General features: G+C 41.4%; 1 protein-coding gene across 4 annotated transcripts in view; it reads right to left on the reverse strand.

The window, feature by feature from the left end:
• The window catches only part of msh6 (mutS homolog 6 (E. coli)), an 80,562-nt gene extending 78,192 nt beyond the window's left edge, over nt 1–2,370 (reverse strand). For 2 of the 4 annotated variants that reach the window (XR_009655004.1, XM_060925336.1), the window contains exons 1-2: nt 2,040–2,370; nt 1,408–1,610 (exon numbers count right to left, since the gene is read on the reverse strand). Coding sequence is in view for 3 of the 4 variants with exons in the window: in XM_060925336.1 (XP_060781319.1) it covers nt 1,408–1,610; nt 2,040–2,284 (448 nt within the window). In the remaining variant the exon portion in view is untranslated. The remainder of the gene's footprint in view (nt 1–1,407; nt 1,611–2,039) is intronic. The other 2 variants (XM_060925334.1, XM_060925335.1) reach the window with 2 other exon arrangements.
• Between the last annotated feature and the right edge of the window lie 17,020 nt (nt 2,371–19,390).

Below are 19,390 nucleotides of genomic sequence, written 5' to 3' on the forward strand. Positions count from 1 at the left end.
ACAGACAGTTTGAAAGACAGCGGTTTGTTCCTCCCACCCCCGTCGGAAATGTCTACAGATCGAGGCCAGACTAAATATTCACATTTAGTCTGGCTTGCCAGGCTACGCATCATTGAAACCATGGCAGATTCTAAAGGATTTGTTCAGCGTATTCGTATCAAGACACAAACGAATGAATTGGAAAAGCCAATCAGCAAGGTCTGCCTTCTGATGGAGGCGGTGTAGAGGCAACAGTGAATGTCTGCCTCCAACTGAGTCAAGTTCTGGAACCTCTGGCTCTGCATATACACTGATGCTCATCTACTGACATGCTTTACATCTCATTACGCAACATACACCTTTTTGAACACAAGCATACAGTCTATTAGAAACACATGGAGCATTCGTCTTTTTCAGTTTTTGACTTTTTGAATTTTCAAAAAGACATATATGGACAATTTATAAGAGAAATGAAAATAACCTTTCTTGATATGTTTGTGAATACATGGACTTCTAATTATAATGCTATTGAACTAATTGTTTAAAAAGGTGACTTTGGATTATGCATTATTTAATATTATTTATTATAATGGCCATTTGTATACTGTGCTGGTAATTGCTTGTTGAACAAGAATTAGGGGCCGGAATGTTATGGCCATTTTGCTAGATTTCATGTTTTCTAAATCTAAATATTTATTTATTCTGAATTTGTATATATGTTTACTGTCAAATTATTGTAGATTTTGTGCCAATAATTAGTTATTAGTCCGCTAGTTAATTTGGTCATTAATTTGGTAATTAGCTTGAACACGCCTACGCTTGGATCTACATACGGTAGGCCTTTGAGTTAGAATTTGTTTGCAAGTCAAATGTTGGGTGACGTTGGCTTAAATACAATTTTTTGACCACTTTCTAACTTTTTGAAGGAATATGAATTAAGTTTCGTTTATCTATGAGTTTGTTGTGCATTATCGAAGCCTTTTCTATTGATATTTTTGGAGCAAATAAATGGAATACATTTTGGAAACAAAGAGTTGGAAGTGCGTATAAAATGACCACTGCTCATGCCGCCCACAGCCTAGTTGGAAAGATTGAAGCTGGAGTAACTTGGAAGGCCAACAAGGTACTTCAACAAAGTATTAGTTTAAGGGTGTGCACACTTATGCAACCATTTAAATAAAATGTATAATAAAAAAAATTACACTTTTTATTTTGTGTTTTTCTCCCTAACAGATTTGTTTTTCAATTGAATTGTACAGGTTATAGATCACATTAAAAGTGGGGAAAGTTTTGAAATTATTTATTGTGGTCTCAGGTTTTTCTGATGTAAAAATATCATTTTAACAGGGTGTGTACACTTTTTTTTTTTAATATCCACTGTGGATTGCTTAATTAGTTCCAGATAGAGGTCATGCAACCTCAGCCCACCTTTATATTCTCGAACGTACTTCTTTCTGACCCAACCCCTCGTTGCTGGCTCATCAAAAAAATGAACATGCACTCTCTGAGCTTGGCCTCTGCCCCTCATCAGCTGCCCACTCAACGGTTGGGGCACGATCATGCATGGCCACCATGGGTGTCCCTCAAGTTTTGCCCATACCAGGTCACCCGCATGGAAGGTAAATGAAGAGCTGAAAAACGTTAAAAATAAAACATTAACTTTGAATAGTTTTCTTTTCTCTCGCCTTTTACATTAGAGCATTTTTTAAGAGAATACTCAGGAGGCTTCATTTCGAAACAAATGGCACAGAAATGAGTGCAGAATGATCCAAAGCATCTGCCCAGCTTTCTATCTCCCGCCAAGAAAACCTAAACTGGCGAGGGGTGCGAGTACAAGACAGGCCAAACCGTTGCGCTTCCTTTGGGATTTGTTGTTCTAAAGCTTACATAAAAGTAAAACGCCAATAAATGTCAAAACATTAACTAGCCCAATATCCCGAAAAGTTAGTTACTGAGGTAGTTTAACTAAACATGCTGAAGCCATTATCCTCAACATAGCCTCCGCTAACCTACTTCATGTATTCGCTACAAGTAGTGATATAGTCTATTTTTCTCCAAACCTCTTATTTGTATCCGTAGCTCTTGATCCAAACGGTTTATCATGACCGACTTTAGCCAGAGTTTTGTTTGGGTTTTCCACAGGCTTCTTCTTTTGGGCGGTTTGTTTAGCTTCCTCAATCTGTGAACTACTAGATTTGGAAATTGAAGACAAATCTGCTTCGGCAGTGCAAAGAGTAGATTTTGCTTTCGCGACGACTGGCGATGACTTTGTAAGGAAATTAACAATGGAAATTTGCTTTGCCATAACTAGCTGCACAAAATTGATACTTGTAATGCTAAGCTGCTTCTCATACACAGATTGTCCACAAAAACAATTCGCGGGAAAGTGTAAAGAGGAAGTGGGCTAGGGCCACTGAGCTCGATATAAACTCTGGAGAGCTCATAGGCTCGTCAGAGTGAAGCCGTCTGGCCGCCATCTTACCATTCACATATTTGGCTTATGTTAAACCATTGAATCAGATAAACTTGTTTTCTTTCATTACCTCCTCTTATTGTCTCAATTTTACCCACATTCCTTACATATCTTTATAGCGTTTCCCTTTACTGTTATTGTCCCCCCCCTTTCCAGTCTCTGATCATTTTTTTTGAATGGCTCTTTTACTACTATAATTATTTTTATGGAGATTATTTCAGTTTTCTTTTTTGTATATCTCTTTCATATATTTTTCTATCTATCTATCTATCTTGTACTTGCGCTGCTTTGTGCAGCAAGCACACTTGTTTACTTTATTTATTCATGTATTTATATATCAATCTATCAATCAATTAAGTAATCCTGTTCACACTTTTTTTTTTTGGAACCACGACTCTTCCTACAGCTTTTGAGATCATAACACCATTCCAACTCTGACTCGTCTTGCCTGAATCCATAAAGTGCACTTGTATTTTTGGAACCGCTACTACTCCTACAGCATGACGGTGAATTATGTGACCAATAAATACTGTTAAGACGTGAGAATGAAGTGAAAATGGCAAATAACATGAGAAAATAATCCTGCTTCAACAACTGTCCTAAATAAAAAGGAAGTATTGTACAGCCTTTTTGTTGGTATTATATGAAAGAGAAAGATACTGTATCAGAGAAAAACTGAAATAATCTCCGTAAAAATAATTATAGTAGTAAAAATGAGCCATTCAAAAAAGTGATCAGACAAAGAAAAGTAAAAAAAAACCTACAACATTTGAAGGGGAGCACTATAAAAATATGTAAGGAATGGGGTAAAGTTGAGAAAATAAGAAGAGGTAATAAAAGGGGGAAAAGTCAGGAGATATTTTCTTGGGGCAAGTTTGATCGGATACGACGGTTTAACATAAGCCAAATACACGCGATGTGAGTGGTAAGATGGCGGCCGATGGCTTCACTCGACAGCGGGGAATGGGCTCGAGAGCTCAGTGCTTGGGGCCTGTGCGTCATTGGCGTGTTTCTTCTTCAGGCGTTTTTTGGTGCTTGGCAAACAACTGGGAGGTGCATTACCGCCACCTATTTGAACTGTAGTATGGATCAGAATGGCTCAAACGCTATTAAATTTTTTCTGTGAAGTCCGATCTTTTCAAAGAAAGCAAATAGCACCCTTTATATCACATAACATGGGTTTAATTGTAGCAGGTCTTTATTTCAAACTTTATACACCCTTATTCCAGTTTTTTTTAACTTGTCTTTCCCACTGATACTGGGCACAGCAATTAATTGCATGTTCTACTGTTTCCTGTATGTCAAAAAATCCAGTTGCATGTTTCATAGGTCCCAAGTTTTCAACTTCCAAATGCTAGTCCATTTCTGAAGTGTCTCAGAGGCTGATACTGATTGACGGTGGCGATGCTGCCAAGGGGGAGAGTGTGGGAGGGGGTATCCTATTCAAAAATGGCATTGACATATGCAATATGAAAAGACCAGATTTCATTCATCAGCTTGACTGGCAAAGATGCCCAAACAACTAACCCCATACATACCAAAGACATACAGCCCCCCCTCTCTGTGTGTGTGTGTGTGTGTAACCCTGATTCCAAAAAAGTTGGGACAAAGTACAAATTGTAAATTAAAACGGAATGCAATAATTTACAAATCTCAAAAACTGATATTGTATTCACAATAGAACATAGACAACATATCAAATGTCGAAAGTGAGACATTTTGAAATCTCATAAATATTGGCTCATTTGAACTTTCATGACAGCAACACATCTCAAAAAAGTTGGGACGGGGCAATAAGAGGCTGGAAAAGTTAAAGGTACAAAAAAGGAACAGCTGGAGGACCAAATTGCAACTCATTAGGTCAATTGGCAATAGGTCATTACCATGACTGGGTATAAAAAGAGCATCTTGGAGTGGCAGCGGCTCTCGGAAGTAAAGATGGGAAAAGGATCACCAATCCCCCTAATTCTGTGCCAACAAATAGTGGAGCAATATCAGAAAGGAGTTCGACAGTGTAAAATTGCAAAGAGTTTGAACATATCATTTACAGTGGTCCTGAGATGGGATTTGGAGCCAGGCCTTAGGGAGCTAAGGGAATCATATTATGCCTGTGCCATACTCATGGAGTAAACTGGATTTCATGGGGCTGGATGACCTGCTAGTAACCTATCTCTGGCCTCCCATCAGTCCCCCAGCATGGTGTAACATGCTGGGGGACTGATGGGAGGGGACGGGGACAGAAGAAAATACTGCAATGGAAACAACCTAGCTGGACATATACTGACTAAGGTTTCTGTGCATCTTGTGCAGTGTGAACACCCGGGTATATGGACTGAAAGTTAATTTTTTTCATTACATAATCAGTTCATTATATAATCAATTTAATCATATAATGAATGTTTTTTTTTTACTGCTAATCAACTATATGCCATTGTGATTTCTGGAAATTACTCCATTCCTTAAAATTGTGGTCTGACTTAGAAGTCAGAAAGGGGAGAATATATGGAATATTTAATTTGTAATCAGGCCATTATTAAAAAATGTTCTGTTTCCGGTCCACCGGCCGGGTGAGTGCCGTTTGTGCAGTTGAAATTTTTTTTTTTAACGCCGGTTTTTCGACATTTTTTCGGGTTCATAAATCTAAAATCGAACTTGACACTTACGCATTCCCAGGGCTTTCCACTAAGGCTCATACTAGCCAGTCATGACAAATAAGTAGCTAGCCAGTGGGGGGGAGTAAACACAAAATAAACTCCTGTGCATGCAGTTCCCAGGATTAAATGTATTTTCCACAGACCATTTATTTATTCACTTTACTCAAATACAAAGTAAAATGGCAGTAAATCTTCTTTCTTTTCTTGCGTATTGCATCATGAGGCGTTCCTGGCGTGTAAATCTCTTATTTTCAGTGCATTCACACAACTGAGCATGCTATGAATTAACAACGACAATGGTCTGCAGTGGTGGCTACACAATTAAACACTCAGCGAACATTTCTCCATTTGTGTATGAAAATACACTCCAACATTGGGTTCATTTACAACCAACGGTGTGTTTGGATGCCAGCATGTAATTGAACGAGAGAAGACTGGTTTACCAGTGTGAAATCGCAAAATGGTATTCTAGCGAACAACAAAATAGTAAAGATTCAGAAAAACAAATCATTCAGTGATCATTTTAATAGTGTAATTTCATCCGAACTAGGCCTAATGGTCGATTTAGAACTACAAAAAGTCCGTGTGTCGGACATTTTAAGTACCTTTGTAAAAGTTTTGCAAATGTTGCAGTCAGCATTTAAAATGCTAACTTAAAGTTTTTGTACAAGTTTCAGTTGATTAAACTGTCATTTTATTAAATGTGTCTGCTTTTGTAATAAAAAAGTACTGAAAGAAAAAGCAAACACAGCATTGCGATTTCTTATCCATCCATAAAAAAAAATCCCTCCCTCCCGAAAATATTTTTGCTCACCCGGTGGACAGGAAATGGATTTTTTTTTAAGGATGGCCTCACATAAAAACCATGTTTTCTATTGATTTACTTAAATGCTCATCTCATTATCTCTAGCCGCTTTATCCTTCTACAGGGTCGCAGGCAAGCTGGAGCCTATCTCAGCTGACTACGGGCGAAAGGCGGGGTACACCCTGGACAAGTCGCCAGGTCATCACAGGGCTGACACATAGACACAGACAACCATTCACACCTACGGTCAATTTAGAGTCACCAGTTAACCTAACCTGCATGTCTTTGGACTGTGGGGGAAACCGGAGCACCCGGAGGAAACCCACGCAGACACGGGGAGAACATGCAAACTCCACACAGAAAGGCCCTTGCCAGCCCCGGGGCTCGAACCCAGGACCTTCTTGCTGTGAGGCGACAGCGCTAACCACTACACCACCGTGCCGCCTACTTAAATGCTATTTCTTTTAAATGTAGTTGAGGTTGTGTTAGGACTTGGACTATCTTGGCCTCTAGAGGCCGCTACCATTTCTTTTTGTTGTCATGTTTGTTTTGACTGCTAGAGGCCGCTATTGTTTCTGTGTTTTGTGTTTTTGTTTTGACAGCCATGTGCTTTTGTTTTTCCATGTGCCTTGTGCCCCGCCTAGTCTTCATTATTGTCACCTGTGTTCTATTTAGTTTGTGTATTTATACTCCCTCAGTTTGGCTTCTAGTCACGGAGTCTTTGTGCTGTTTATGATTAGTAACCTCTGTTCTGTGTTCCTTGTCTATGCCTTTGTGGTTTTTAGTGCTTTGCTTTCTTATGGACTTTTTGGACTTTGTATTTACTGTTTTTGGATATTCTGAGCGTTTGGATTTTTGCCTCTTTTCTGATTTTTGGGTTTTGTTTTGACTTTGAACTTTTGGATTTTTTATTTTTTCCCTTGTATCTTCTGAGCGTTTGGATTATACCTTTTGTTTGCCTTGGATTTTTGGAGCATTGTCAATAAACTGTTTTTTTTCTACTCTACTCTCGCCTCACTCCTCTGCACTTGAGTCATTCCCCTGGTGGCCTAGTGGGGGTTTGCTGGATTACTACACCAGCGACCTGGGTTCGATTCCCAGTAAAACCCTAACAGGTTGATGTTAAGGCCCAGTCACACAGCCAAAACTTACAATTTGTGCATAAATTTCGAGTCGTGTGCGATTCATCAGTGCTGTGCGTAATTCATAAGTTTTTTTTGACATGGAGCATCAGTAGTTGTCAGTGGATGTTCGACGAATCGGGTTTGTGCGCGATTCCAGGTTTTGAGCTGCTCAAAAATATTGATCACGCACAAGTATGCGCGATTGTGCGCCGTTTAACGTAATTCGTGCGTCCTTTGCCATAGTTCTGACGCGGACAATGCGCGACATATGCGTGGACTGTTAGTGGTTGATCGCAAGAAATTTACCGCTACCGCGCACGTCGATGACTTTTCACTGACGAATAACGCACATATCACGCATGTCTCGCTGTAGTAACACGTACATTTCACTGATATCCACTGATCCAGTGATCCATGCGTGATCCATGCGCGCTCTATGCGTCATTCATCAGTGCTAGTGTGCGGTTCATGTGTGCTTATACGTGGTTCATACGCAGTTTATGCGTGGAGTGTTCGTCAGTAAAAACCAGAAATTGTCCCTCTTTTGACCCTATGCGCTGATGTGCGTGATTTGTAAGTGATTGTAAGTGATTTGTACGTAGTTCATGCACAATTAATCGGTGATTTTCGACCACGCACACCCCCAAAAAATGGTCAATTTCTCCACTGACAATCACGCACAAGCCAACTTTATACGTGATTTATATGTGATTTATGCGTGATCTGCTGTGTGACTGGGCCTTTACTAAGAGGCTGTTTTCTGCTTAATCATCCTGACCTGCTTCGTTCTGTATTGTTCTGACCTGCACCTGTATTCTTTGTCATAATGACCCAGCCATGACCATGTAATCAAGTAATGTGCATGTTGTATGTCCCTGAGGGTGGGTGGAACACTGAAGCGCAGACAGGTGGGTAATGGTTTTAGACACACATTCTTTTATTCTCAATTTCACTTTTCAGCTTAACATTATGACTTTTGTCACACACACAAGCTCTGGTTGGGAGACAGTCACCTCTTTGTTCTCCCCCTCCTTTTCACCGCTCTGTCATCACTGAAACACACAAAACATCAACTGACAACAGGTGTGATCACTTTGCCAATCACCTTCCCTGGCCCTGTCCTCCAATCAAATCAAATCAAATCAAGTTTATTTGTACAGCGCTTTTAACAATAAACATTGTCGCAAAGCAGCTTTACAGAATTTGAACGACTTAAAACATGAGCTAATTTTATCCCTAATCTATCCCCAATGAGCAAGCCTGTGGCGACGGTGGCAAGGAAAAACTCCCTCAGACGACATGAGGAAGAAACCTCGAGAGGAACCAGACTCAAAAGGGAACCCATCCTCATTTGGGCAACAACAGACAGCCTGACTATAATATTAACAGTTTTAACAGGTATAACCCTCAACTGTCCTCATGGGGCCGTCCTTCACAGGAGCGGTGTGATAAAACTCCGACCAGACACAGGGCACCAGGATGGATCAAGCAGGTCCAAGGGGCAGAAGAGGCCAGCATCTCAATCCCAGGATCAACATGTAACTCAGAGGGACAGATGGGGGGGGGAAGAAAACACATTGTTAGGTATGCCCTAAAAATGACAAGTATTAAATCTGTGTGGTAGGCTCGCAGAGACGAGAGTCTTTACATCAGGCATGATGCACAATGGCATGTTAATATGGTAAAAAATATATCATGACCCTGCTCTGGCTGGATGCTTGATTGGGTGATGGGAGCACACTCCTCAGCAATGATGAGATGCAGATGGGACCCTTAGGCCTGGCCAAGACAATTCAGTTACATTTCACCGGGTCTGGGACATGCGACAGAATGTCTGACGGCCGATTCCCTGCAGGCTACGATAGCCAGTCGAGGTCCCCACCGTCTCCACCAAAAGATTTCCTGTTGACTCCATGTAACTCAGAGGGACAGATTTGGGGTGGGGGGGGAGAGAGAAAGAAAACACAGGTGGTTAGGTATGCCCAATGTCACCTGAATAAGTAGGAACAGTATACATATTGCACCGAGTACAAGCAGGGACTCCGGCAACTAACTATGACAGCATAAGTAAAAGGAGAGAGCCAGAAGGTAACACAGGCATGAGGGAGCCCCGGGACATAAAGCAGCCAGCCACTGCACCGTCAACAAACTCGAGTGAGCAAGCGAGTGGGGACTGACAGCATCCATACATCCCAGTTTACCAAAACACTCTATGTCTGAGGACCCTCCAGATCTACTCCTTTACCTCATAAACACCATTAACAAAAGGCTTGACTAAACAGATATGTTTTCAGCCTAGACTTAAATGCTGAGACTGTGTCTGATTCCCGAACATTACTTGGAAGGCTGTTCCATAACAGTGGGGCTTTGTAAGAAAAGGCTCTGCCCCCTGATGTAGCCTTCACTATACGAGGTACCAGCAGATAGCCTGCACCTTTTGATCTAAGTAGGCGTGGTGGGTCATAGAGGAGCAGAAGTTCACTCAGGTACTGTGGTGCGAGACCATTTAGTGCTTTAAAGGTCAATAGTAGTATTTTATAATCAATACAAAATTTGATTGGGAGCCAATGCAGTGTGGATAAGACAGGCGTGATGTGGTCATATTTTCTAGTTCTAGTAAGGACTCTTGCTGCGGCATTTTGAACTAACTGGAGCTTGTTTATGCACTTATTGGAACATCCAGACAGTAAGGCATTACAATAATCCAACCTGGAGGTAACGAAAGCATGGACTAGTTTTTCTGCATCATGCAATGACATTAAATTTCTTATCTTTGCAATATTTCTGAGATGAAAGAAAGCTATCCGGGTGATGTTATCAATGTGAGTTTCGAATGAAAGACTGGGGTCAATAATCACTCCGAGGTCTTTTACTGCTGCACGTGAAGAAACAGAAAGGCCATCCAGAGTTACTGTGTAATCAGAAAACGTACTTCTAGCTGTATGTGGTCCTAGCACAAGTACTTCAGTCTTGTCAGAGTTAAGCAGAAGGAAATTTATAAGCATCCAGTGTCTAATGTCCTTAACACATTCCTCAATTTTATTAAGCTGGTGTCTCTCATCAGGTTTTGCAGAGACATACAACTGTGTGTCATCAGCATAACAGTGGAAACTAATACAGTGTTTACGAATAATATCGCCCAGAGGTAACATATAGAGAGGTAACATCACAAACTGATGCTTGACCACACCCCCACTGCCACAGTCTTAAGCAATTATCCACTTGCTATTATGTATTGCTTTAATTATGTGTTGTGCTGGTCTTGGAAATTAATGTATTAGAGTTTATCAAAGTATACTAAGTAACTTAGTATATTGTTCATTCTCATTCATCGGTTCAGGTAGTGGAGTGTTTGGTCAACACAGTCGAAAAGGAAGTATGAAAATGTGAGTTGTTGGGACATGTTTCTGCTGAAATAATAAAATAAGTGATTGATTATATTAAAGTTAGCAAGTAAAAGAAATTAAAAGCTGACTACTGTTTTTGCCAAGTATCATGAATCATGCACAAAACACGTGTTATTCCATCCATTATCTGTAGCCGCTTTTCCTGTACAGGGTTGCAGGCAAGCTGGAGCCTATCCAAGCTGACTATGGGTGAGAGGCAGGGTACACCCTAGACAAGTCACCAGGTCATTGCAGGGCTAACACACAGGGACAACCAACCATTCACACTCACACCTATGGTCAATTTAGAGCCTAACCTGTGTGTGTCTTTGGACTGTGGGGGAAACCGGAGCACCCAGAGGAAACCCATGCAGACACAGGGAGAACATGCAAACTCCACATAGAAAGGCCCTCGTCAGCTGCTGGGCTCAAACCCAGGACCTTGCTGCTGTGAGGCAACAGTGGAAACCCCACCATGTTATTTTTTTAATAATGTTGTCAACGGCTTGGAAATAACATTGGTTACATTGTATGGATAATGGGAGATGTACTGATCAATAGGAAACAGTGGTGGAAATCTGGTAAAGACTGTTATGAAATGTCAGCCAATAAGATTGTTGGCAATATCAAAATGGGTGTGAACTATATTTTAGAACTGTATAATATGGGAAATTGTCATTATTGATAAAATCACTCTGCAGACTGATTTGGTTTTTGTTGATTGATTCAATAAATGGCTATTTTCTGCAATTCCTTGACATTTGGCTCTTTTTGAGGTGAGCAAGTTTCCAAGACAATGGCTACACTTTTGTGTGTTATTATAATTAGGGTTTGTACTCTTGATATCGATCATGTTTAAATGCTGTACCAGTACCTTTTAAGTTATCACAAACAGTCATGTCCAGATCACCTATAAATGAAACGCTGGGATTACTTTTTGTCCAAGGGGTTGGGAAAGGTCTGCCCATAATTACCTCCAAAGGAAACAATTTTGATCTTGAAATGGAAGTTATTCTAATTTCACAAAGGATGGATGGTACAACATCAAGTTGGCCTCAGAAGTCTGAGTCTGTAAAAAAAGCTATGTCTAGACATAGGAGACAAAGAAAAATGAGAACACATTGAATAAACAGGAGATTCACCTCACTGGATCAAGCCAAAGTCCCATCATGTTTCAAGACTGCCACCATCATCCCAGTGCCAAAAAAATCTCATATCACATCACTCAACGACTACCAGCCTATCACACTCACTCCCATTATGATGAAGTGCTTTGAGAGTCTGGTAAAGGAGTACATCACCTCCAGGCTCCCTCCCACATTCGACCCCTTCCAGTTTGCCTACAGGCCAAGCTGCTCCAGTGAAGATGCCATCTCCTCCGCTCTTCACCTGAGCCTTGCACACCTGGAGGAGAAGAACACTCATGTGCAGATGCTGTTCCTGGACTTCATTTCAGCATTCAATATTATCATTCCATAGCATCTGGTGAACAAACTGGGTCCCCTGGGCTTCAGCACCCCCATCTGCAACTGGCTGCTGGAATTCCTCACTGAAAGACCACAGTCAGTTTGGGTCGGACAGAACACCTCCAGTGTCATCACCATCAGCACAGGCTCCCCTCAGGGCTGTCCCCTGAGCCCTCTGCTGTTCACTCTGATGGCACACGACTGTGTCCCCAAGGCTACCAGCAACCACATTGTGAAGTTTGCAGATGACATAACAGTGGTGGGCCTCATCAGGGACGATAATGACCTGGCCTATAGAAAGGAGGTGGAGCAGCTGGTGGGCTGGTGCAGGGAAAATAACCTGATCCTGAATGTGGACAAAACTAAAGAGATCATTGTTGACTTCAGGAAAAAACAACTCAGCCACACTCCACTTCTCCTCAACAACATGGCTGTGGAGGTGGTCAATAGCACCAAGTTCCTGGGGGTGCACATCACAGACAACTTCACCTGGTCTGTGAACACCGCCTCACTGGTCAAGAAGGCACAGCAACGTCTGCACTTCCTGCGTAGGATGAGGAGAGCCCACCTGCCCCCGCCCATCCTCACTACATTCTACAGAAGCACCATAGAGAGCATTCTAACCAGCTGCATCTCTGTGTGGTGTGGAGGCTGCAGTGCCTCTGACTGGAAGAATGTGAGGAGAGTGGTGAGGATAGCAGAGAAAATCATTGGGACTTCTCTTCCTTCCATTCAGGACATTGCACCAAGGCGTTGCATGTCTCGAGCCAGAAATATCATCAGTGACTCCTCACACCCTCATTATGGACTGTTCTCCCCTCTGGCCTCTGGAAAGAGGTTCCGCAGCATTAGGTGCAGGACCTCCAGGTTCTGTAACAGTTTTTTCCCCCAGGTCACCAGACTGCTGAACTCCAAACCCAAACCCTAAACTTCTATTTATAACTTGAACATTCCAAATTCCACAGGTCACTTTATACTATTGCACTTTATAATATTTTTGCTGCTGCATAATTTAATTTAATACACTTCATATTTATTTCTGTGCTGAGCCAAATTGCAATGAAATTTTGTTTGGTGTACACTTGTTGCATACTGAATGACAATAAAGGTTGTCTAAGTGTCTAAGATTCAGAAACTTAGCTGACCAAGTTGCCCACTTAGCAACTTGGTCAGCTAAGCAGTTATCAAAGGCATCAGACAAGTCACCAGAGTCATGACCTTTGGTTTTGATGATGGGCAATTGTTTAGGTAGGGAATATGCTTATTTTCCCCAAATCATCAGCTACCCCAAAGGCATAAGGGGACTCAGTAGAACAAGCAGAATACCCACACAGAAAATCTGAATCATTGGGTTTTGAACAAGAGCCATCAGCAAATACATGCGCACCATGCTCAAAGAGAGTTTGAGGCATATCAGACCTTGAGCGACAAGGTGGAGGTAATTTCCTTGAGACAGTCATGTTCCAACCACGCTGGATCTGGGCTGGACCTGCAGGATGACAACATGTGGTGTAACAAAAAAGCTGAAGTATTCACTGATGTGCTAGGTTTGACAGACAAGTTTTGAGTGGCACACATAGCAGACTCAAACAGAATGCTACTGAGTGGTCATATGTTGGGTCTGAATATTGTTTAAAATTGAGCATACCTGATATGGTGCATGTAAAATCAGATGGTGAGACAGAACCAGTTTTTCAGCATCAGTCACCATGACAGCAGAGGCTGCAACAGCACGCAAACATGTGGGCATACCTTGGACCACAGGGCCCTGTGTATTAGAAAGATATGATGATAACATCCACCATGCTCTTGGGTCAGGATCCCTACTGTGGTCACTCCATCCTCCAAGATGTACAGGTGGAATGGCATACTGTAGTCAGGCAGACCCAGTGCTGGAGCTGATGTGAGAGACTGTTTCAGATAACAGAATGAGTGCATCATTTCAGAAGACCATACAATGTCATTGGGCTGCTCTTTTAGACAAGACTTTCTCAGGATCTTGTCATGATGAGAACAGTCTGGAATGTATGGATGACAATAGTTAATGAGTCCAAGAAATGACAACATGGCAGTCTTATTCCAGTAAGGAGTCACCTCAAGTACCACAGTCTATCAGATGAGAGATGATGCTCACCTTGAGAGATGTCAAAGCCAAGGTATCACATCAAGGGCTGACAAAACTGCAGCTTAGACTATGAGGCTTTAAGTTCAAGTTCAAAGTGTTTATTGTCATATGCACAATTAGGACATGTCCACTTGCACAATGAAATTCTTAGTTTGCTGTTCACCATGAATGCCAATTATAAATAAATAAATTGGCGGAAGAAGAAAAAGGCAATATAGTGCAAAAATAAAAGCAACAAAAACAAAAACACCCAGTATAAAAAAAAATAAAGGTAAATGTAGTGCAAAATAGGTAGTGTAATACAAAAATAAGGCAATGATCTGACGTAGCAGCAGATGGGCAGTAATGTGCGAATGTGCAAACAATGTAACCGGTCAAGGAAACAGCAGCAAAATGGCAGTAATGTGCAAATATGTGCAAACAATTTAACCAGATGTAAATAGTCAAGGAATGGCAGCAAAAAGGGGAGTAATGTGCAAATAAATGTAAACAGATGTAAACAGTCAAGGACAGTTTACAGGGAGGTAGTCCATGGTTATAGGCTCCTGTCAGCTGTTCAGGAGTCTGATGGCGGTGGGAAAGAAAGAGTTCTTTAGTCTGACAGTTTTACATTTCACATTATCAAATCAAATCAAATCAAGTTTATTTGTACAGCGCTTTTAACAATAAACATTGTCGCAAAGCAGCTTTACAGAATTTGAACGACTTAAAACATGAGCTAATTTTATCCCTAATCTATCCCCAATGAGCAAGCCTGTGGCGACGGTGGCAAGGAAAAACTCCCTCAGACGACATGAGGAAGAAACCTCGAGAGGAACCAGACTCAAAAGGGAACCCATCCTCATTTGGGCAACAACAGACAGCCTGACTATAATATTAACAGTTTTAACAGGTATAACCATCAACTGTCCTCATGGGGCCGTCCTTCACAGGAGTGGGGCGATAAAACTCCGACCAGACACAGGGCACCAGGATGGATCAAGCAGGTCCGAGGGGCAGAATAGGCCAGCATCTCAATCCCAGGATCAACATGTAACATTATGTACCTCTGGCCTGAGGGTAGGAGTGTGAAAAGTCCATGCTGGGGGTGGGTGGGGTCTTTGAGGATGGAGGCAGCTCTCCTGTGGACTCTGCGGTGGTAGATGCTCTGCAGGGAGGGCAGTGGAGTCTTGGTGATCCTCTCAGCAGTCTTCACCATCCTTTGCAGGCATTTGCGGTCCATTGCTGTAGTGCTGCCATACCACACAGTGATGCAGTTGGTCAGGATGCTCTCAATCACACAGCTGTTGAAGTTGCTGAGGATCTTGGGTGACATACCAAACTTCCTCAGCCTCCTCAGAAAGTACAGTCACTGTTGAGCCTTCCTAACCAGCTGTGTGGTGTGGTCCTGCTGCCTTCCTGGGGTTGATCCTCCTCAGAGCTTTGTGTACCTGGACTGATGAGACTGTTGGTTGGGTTGTCCAGGTGTGTGTGTGCCTGCCTCCTCTCTGTGCTGTAGCTGGAGGTCTCAAAGCAGGTGTAGAAAGTGTGAGGTCCTCACTGATGTGAACACCCAGGTATTTGAAGCTGCTCACAGTCTCAAGCTCCTGGATGAACAGTGGCTGATGAGGTCTCCTCTCCTTCTTCATGTCCACTATCATCTCTTTTGTCTTGTCTGTGTTGAGGGTGAGGTTGTTGTCCTCACACCATGACACCAGACTGGCCACCTCCCTCCTGTAGGCCATTTCGTCACCGCCAGTGATGCATCCCATCACTGCAGTGTCATCTGTGAAATTCAGGATGATGTCCTTGTGGGAGGCGACACAGTCATGAGTGAACAGAGTGTAGAGGATAGGGCTGAGGACGCATCCCTGTGGGGTGCCAATGTTTGTGATGATGCTGGATAAAGTCCAATAGGTCCAATCCTGACAGTCTGGGGCCTGCCAGTCAGGAAGTCAAAGAGCCAGTCACAGAGGTTGAGGTGCAAACCAAGTGTGGAGAGTTTATGGAGGAGTTTGTGGGGGATGACTGTGTTGAAGGCAGAACTGTAGTCAACAAAGAGCATCCTGATGTAAGAGTCTTTGTTTTCCAGGTCGGAGAGGGCATAATCGAGGGCAGCAGTGATGGTATCTGAGGTGGACCTGTTGGGCCTGTAGACATACTGCAGGGGGTCCAGGGTTTCCGGTATGCTGTTCTGAATGTGGGCCACTACCACTCTCTCAAAGCACTTTGAGATGATTGGAGTGAGTGCTATTGGCCTGTAATCATTCAGGCAGGTGAGTGGGCTCTTCTTGGGAAGAGGGACGATGTTTGTGGTCTTGAAGCAGGAGGGAATGGTGCTCTGGCTGAGGGAAAGGTTGAAGATGGTGGTGAAAACATCAGCTAGCTCATTGGCACATATTCTGAGGGCCCGCCCAGGGATGTTGTCTGGTCCTGCTGCCTTCCTGGGGTTGATCCTCCTCAGAGCTTTGTGTACCTGGACTGATGAGACTGTTGGTTGGGTTGTCCAGGTGTGTGTGTGTGTGTGCCTGCCTCCTCTCTGTGCTGTAGCTGGAGGTCTCAAAGCGGGTGTAGAAAGTGTTGAGGTCATCCTGCAGGCTGTCTGTCCTAAAATATTCCTTGCATAACTTATTGATGGTTGCATTGGGTCAAAGGTTGCTAACCCTGTCAGGTTGTCTGGGTGATAATCAGCTTCAGTCTCCCGGAATATGAGAGAAAAAATTTGGAGATTTTTATGAGGTTGAAATAATATTTAAAATAAACTGAAAAGTTTGAATATATAGGCTTATTTGAGTGACATAAAACATGACTTCAAAAATTTAACATGAGACAAAACTCCTGAAATAGTTCTAACACTAGTTCCCCAGTTATTTTCCAAATTCCACTGCTTTTGATTTCCAACATCAGTAACTATCAATGCCAAATGCAATATAATATTTAACATTTACACATTTTACACATATTTACACATTTTTTCCAAAGCTGACCAAATTTACATTTTACCAATGAGACCATTGGCTTAAAAAAACATTGTACACTCATGAAGCTCTTTATTAGGAACACCTGTACACTTACTCATTTATGCAATTATCCAATCAGCCAGTTGTGTAGCAGCAGCGTAATGCATAAAATCATGCAGATATGGGCCTGCAGCTTTGGGTAATGTTCACATTAACCATCACAATGGGAGAAAAATATGATTTTGACTGTGGTATGATTGTTCCAGATGGGCTGGTTTGAGTGTTTTCATGCACAAAACACTCTAGAATTTACTCAGAATGGTACAATAAAGGGAAAAACATCCAGTGAGCAGCAGATCTATGGGTGGAAACTCCTTGTTGATGAGGTCAACTGAGTTTGACCTGACAGAAAGGCTACAGTAAAGCATAACCACTCTGTACAATTGTGGTGGGCAGAAAAGCATCTCAGAATGCACAACACATTGAAACTTAAGGTGGATGGGTTAAAACAGCAGAAGACTATGCTGGGTTCCACTTCTGTCAGCCAAGAGCAGAAAGCTGAGGCTGTAGTGGGCACAAGCTCACCAAAACTGGGACAACTGAAGACTGGAAAAACAACCTGATGACACTTGATTTCTGCTGAGTAATGCAAATGATAGGGTCAGAATTTGGTGCTAACAGCATCCAATCTGATTTGTATCAACAGTCCAGGCTAGTGGAGGTGGTATAATGGTGTGGAGAATGTTTTCTTGGCCCACTTTGCGTCTGTTAATCATTGCTTGAATGCCACAGCTGTTTTGGTATGTTGCTTTCATGGCCACAGTTTATCAATCTTCTAATGACTATTTCAGCATGATAATACACAGAGCAAACGTTATCTCAAGCTGGTTTCATTAACTTGAAAATCAGTTCAGTGGCCTTCCCAGTCACTGGATCTGAATTCAGGCAAACACCTTTGGGATGTGGTACAATGGGAAATTCATAGCTTGAAGGTGCACCTGATAAGTCTGCAGGATGCAACTGCAATGATGCCATCATGTCAACATGGGCCAGAACCTTGTGGAGTCCATGCCATGAAGAATTGAGGGTGTTTTGAGTGTAAAGGGAGGCTCTATCTAGTATGAGTATAGTGTTCCTAAGAAAGTGTTTGGTGAGTGTTGCCATAAATGTGTTATGAGAATGAGAAAATCAAATGCAAGGTTTATGGATATGCTTGGCATTTTTATCGTCTCAACTGAAGCTTTATAGAGTTAATTGAATGCATGTACATTCCACAACCTGCAGGAAAAAGTCAGCCCAGGCACAAATAATTTAAACAATTTCCAGGATTTTGGTCATACAGAGTTGGTAACCCTAATCAAAGCTGCATGTAAAGACTTGACGGGGTTTTCTTGTCCATAAGAAATGAAAACTGAACAGCCAAATGAATAACACTTGAGCATTCTTTGTTTTGAATTTAAAATAAACATTCTTACAAGAAATAAGTTGTTAAAAGGCTTACTTTTGCATACAATCACTACAAGTTGTGTTTTCTATAATAATAATAATTATGATTATTATTATGCTGCCTATGGGAGTCTATGACGCCCCATAGAACACTTTATGACTGTCCTCATCTTAAGGGTCTCCAAAATTTTGTCCAAATTCACCTCTAGGTGATGGTATAATTTGCAAGTTTGTAAAACTTCTCATAACTTTTGAACCATTCAACATCAGATCAAAATTCCTATTTCTGGTGATTTTCTTGAAGGTTCAATGTGTTTGATGATTGAAGAAATTTGTCATTTCTTAAAGAGGAAGTTGGTGTCTAACGAAAACAGTGGTGTCCCTTAGCAAAAAGAAGTTTATTCAAGTGTAATATGAGTATACTTATTTTTTACTAAAACTGCAGAAGTATACTTGAAGTTGACTTTTTATAAACTATATTTTATATACTTAAGAATAGTATAGTGAAGTATACTTGGCTTATACTGAAAAGTATAAATAAAAGTCTAAGACTAAGTACATTAATACTAAGACTTATACTTTAATACTAAAACGTATACTTTAGTATACTTTTCACGTTTTTCTGCCACAAAGTACTAATACTTAGTATATCTTGCTCCAAGTGCATAATAAGGTCAAGTCATTGACTCATGCTTAACATTTAATTTATATATTAATATAATATAATGCTGGAGTTTAAAACTTTACAGTATATAGTATGTGTGCTCAATTGCATTATCTTTATGTACCTTAAAATCATACACAAAAACAGAAAAACTTTTGACTTGACTTTATTGATCAATTTCTCCAGTAAGGAAGGACTTGATTTCATAGGTCTTTATTTTTGAAATGTTTGAAAATATATCAAACTTGTTTTCAACATTCTGTCTTGTGATTTTGTAAATGCATCACACTCTTGTGTACATACAGTATGAGTAAACTTTAAGAATACAT

This window comes from Neoarius graeffei, chromosome 7 (assembly GCF_027579695.1).
Source record: "Neoarius graeffei isolate fNeoGra1 chromosome 7, fNeoGra1.pri, whole genome shotgun sequence".
NCBI lineage: Eukaryota > Metazoa > Chordata > Actinopteri > Siluriformes > Ariidae > Neoarius > Neoarius graeffei.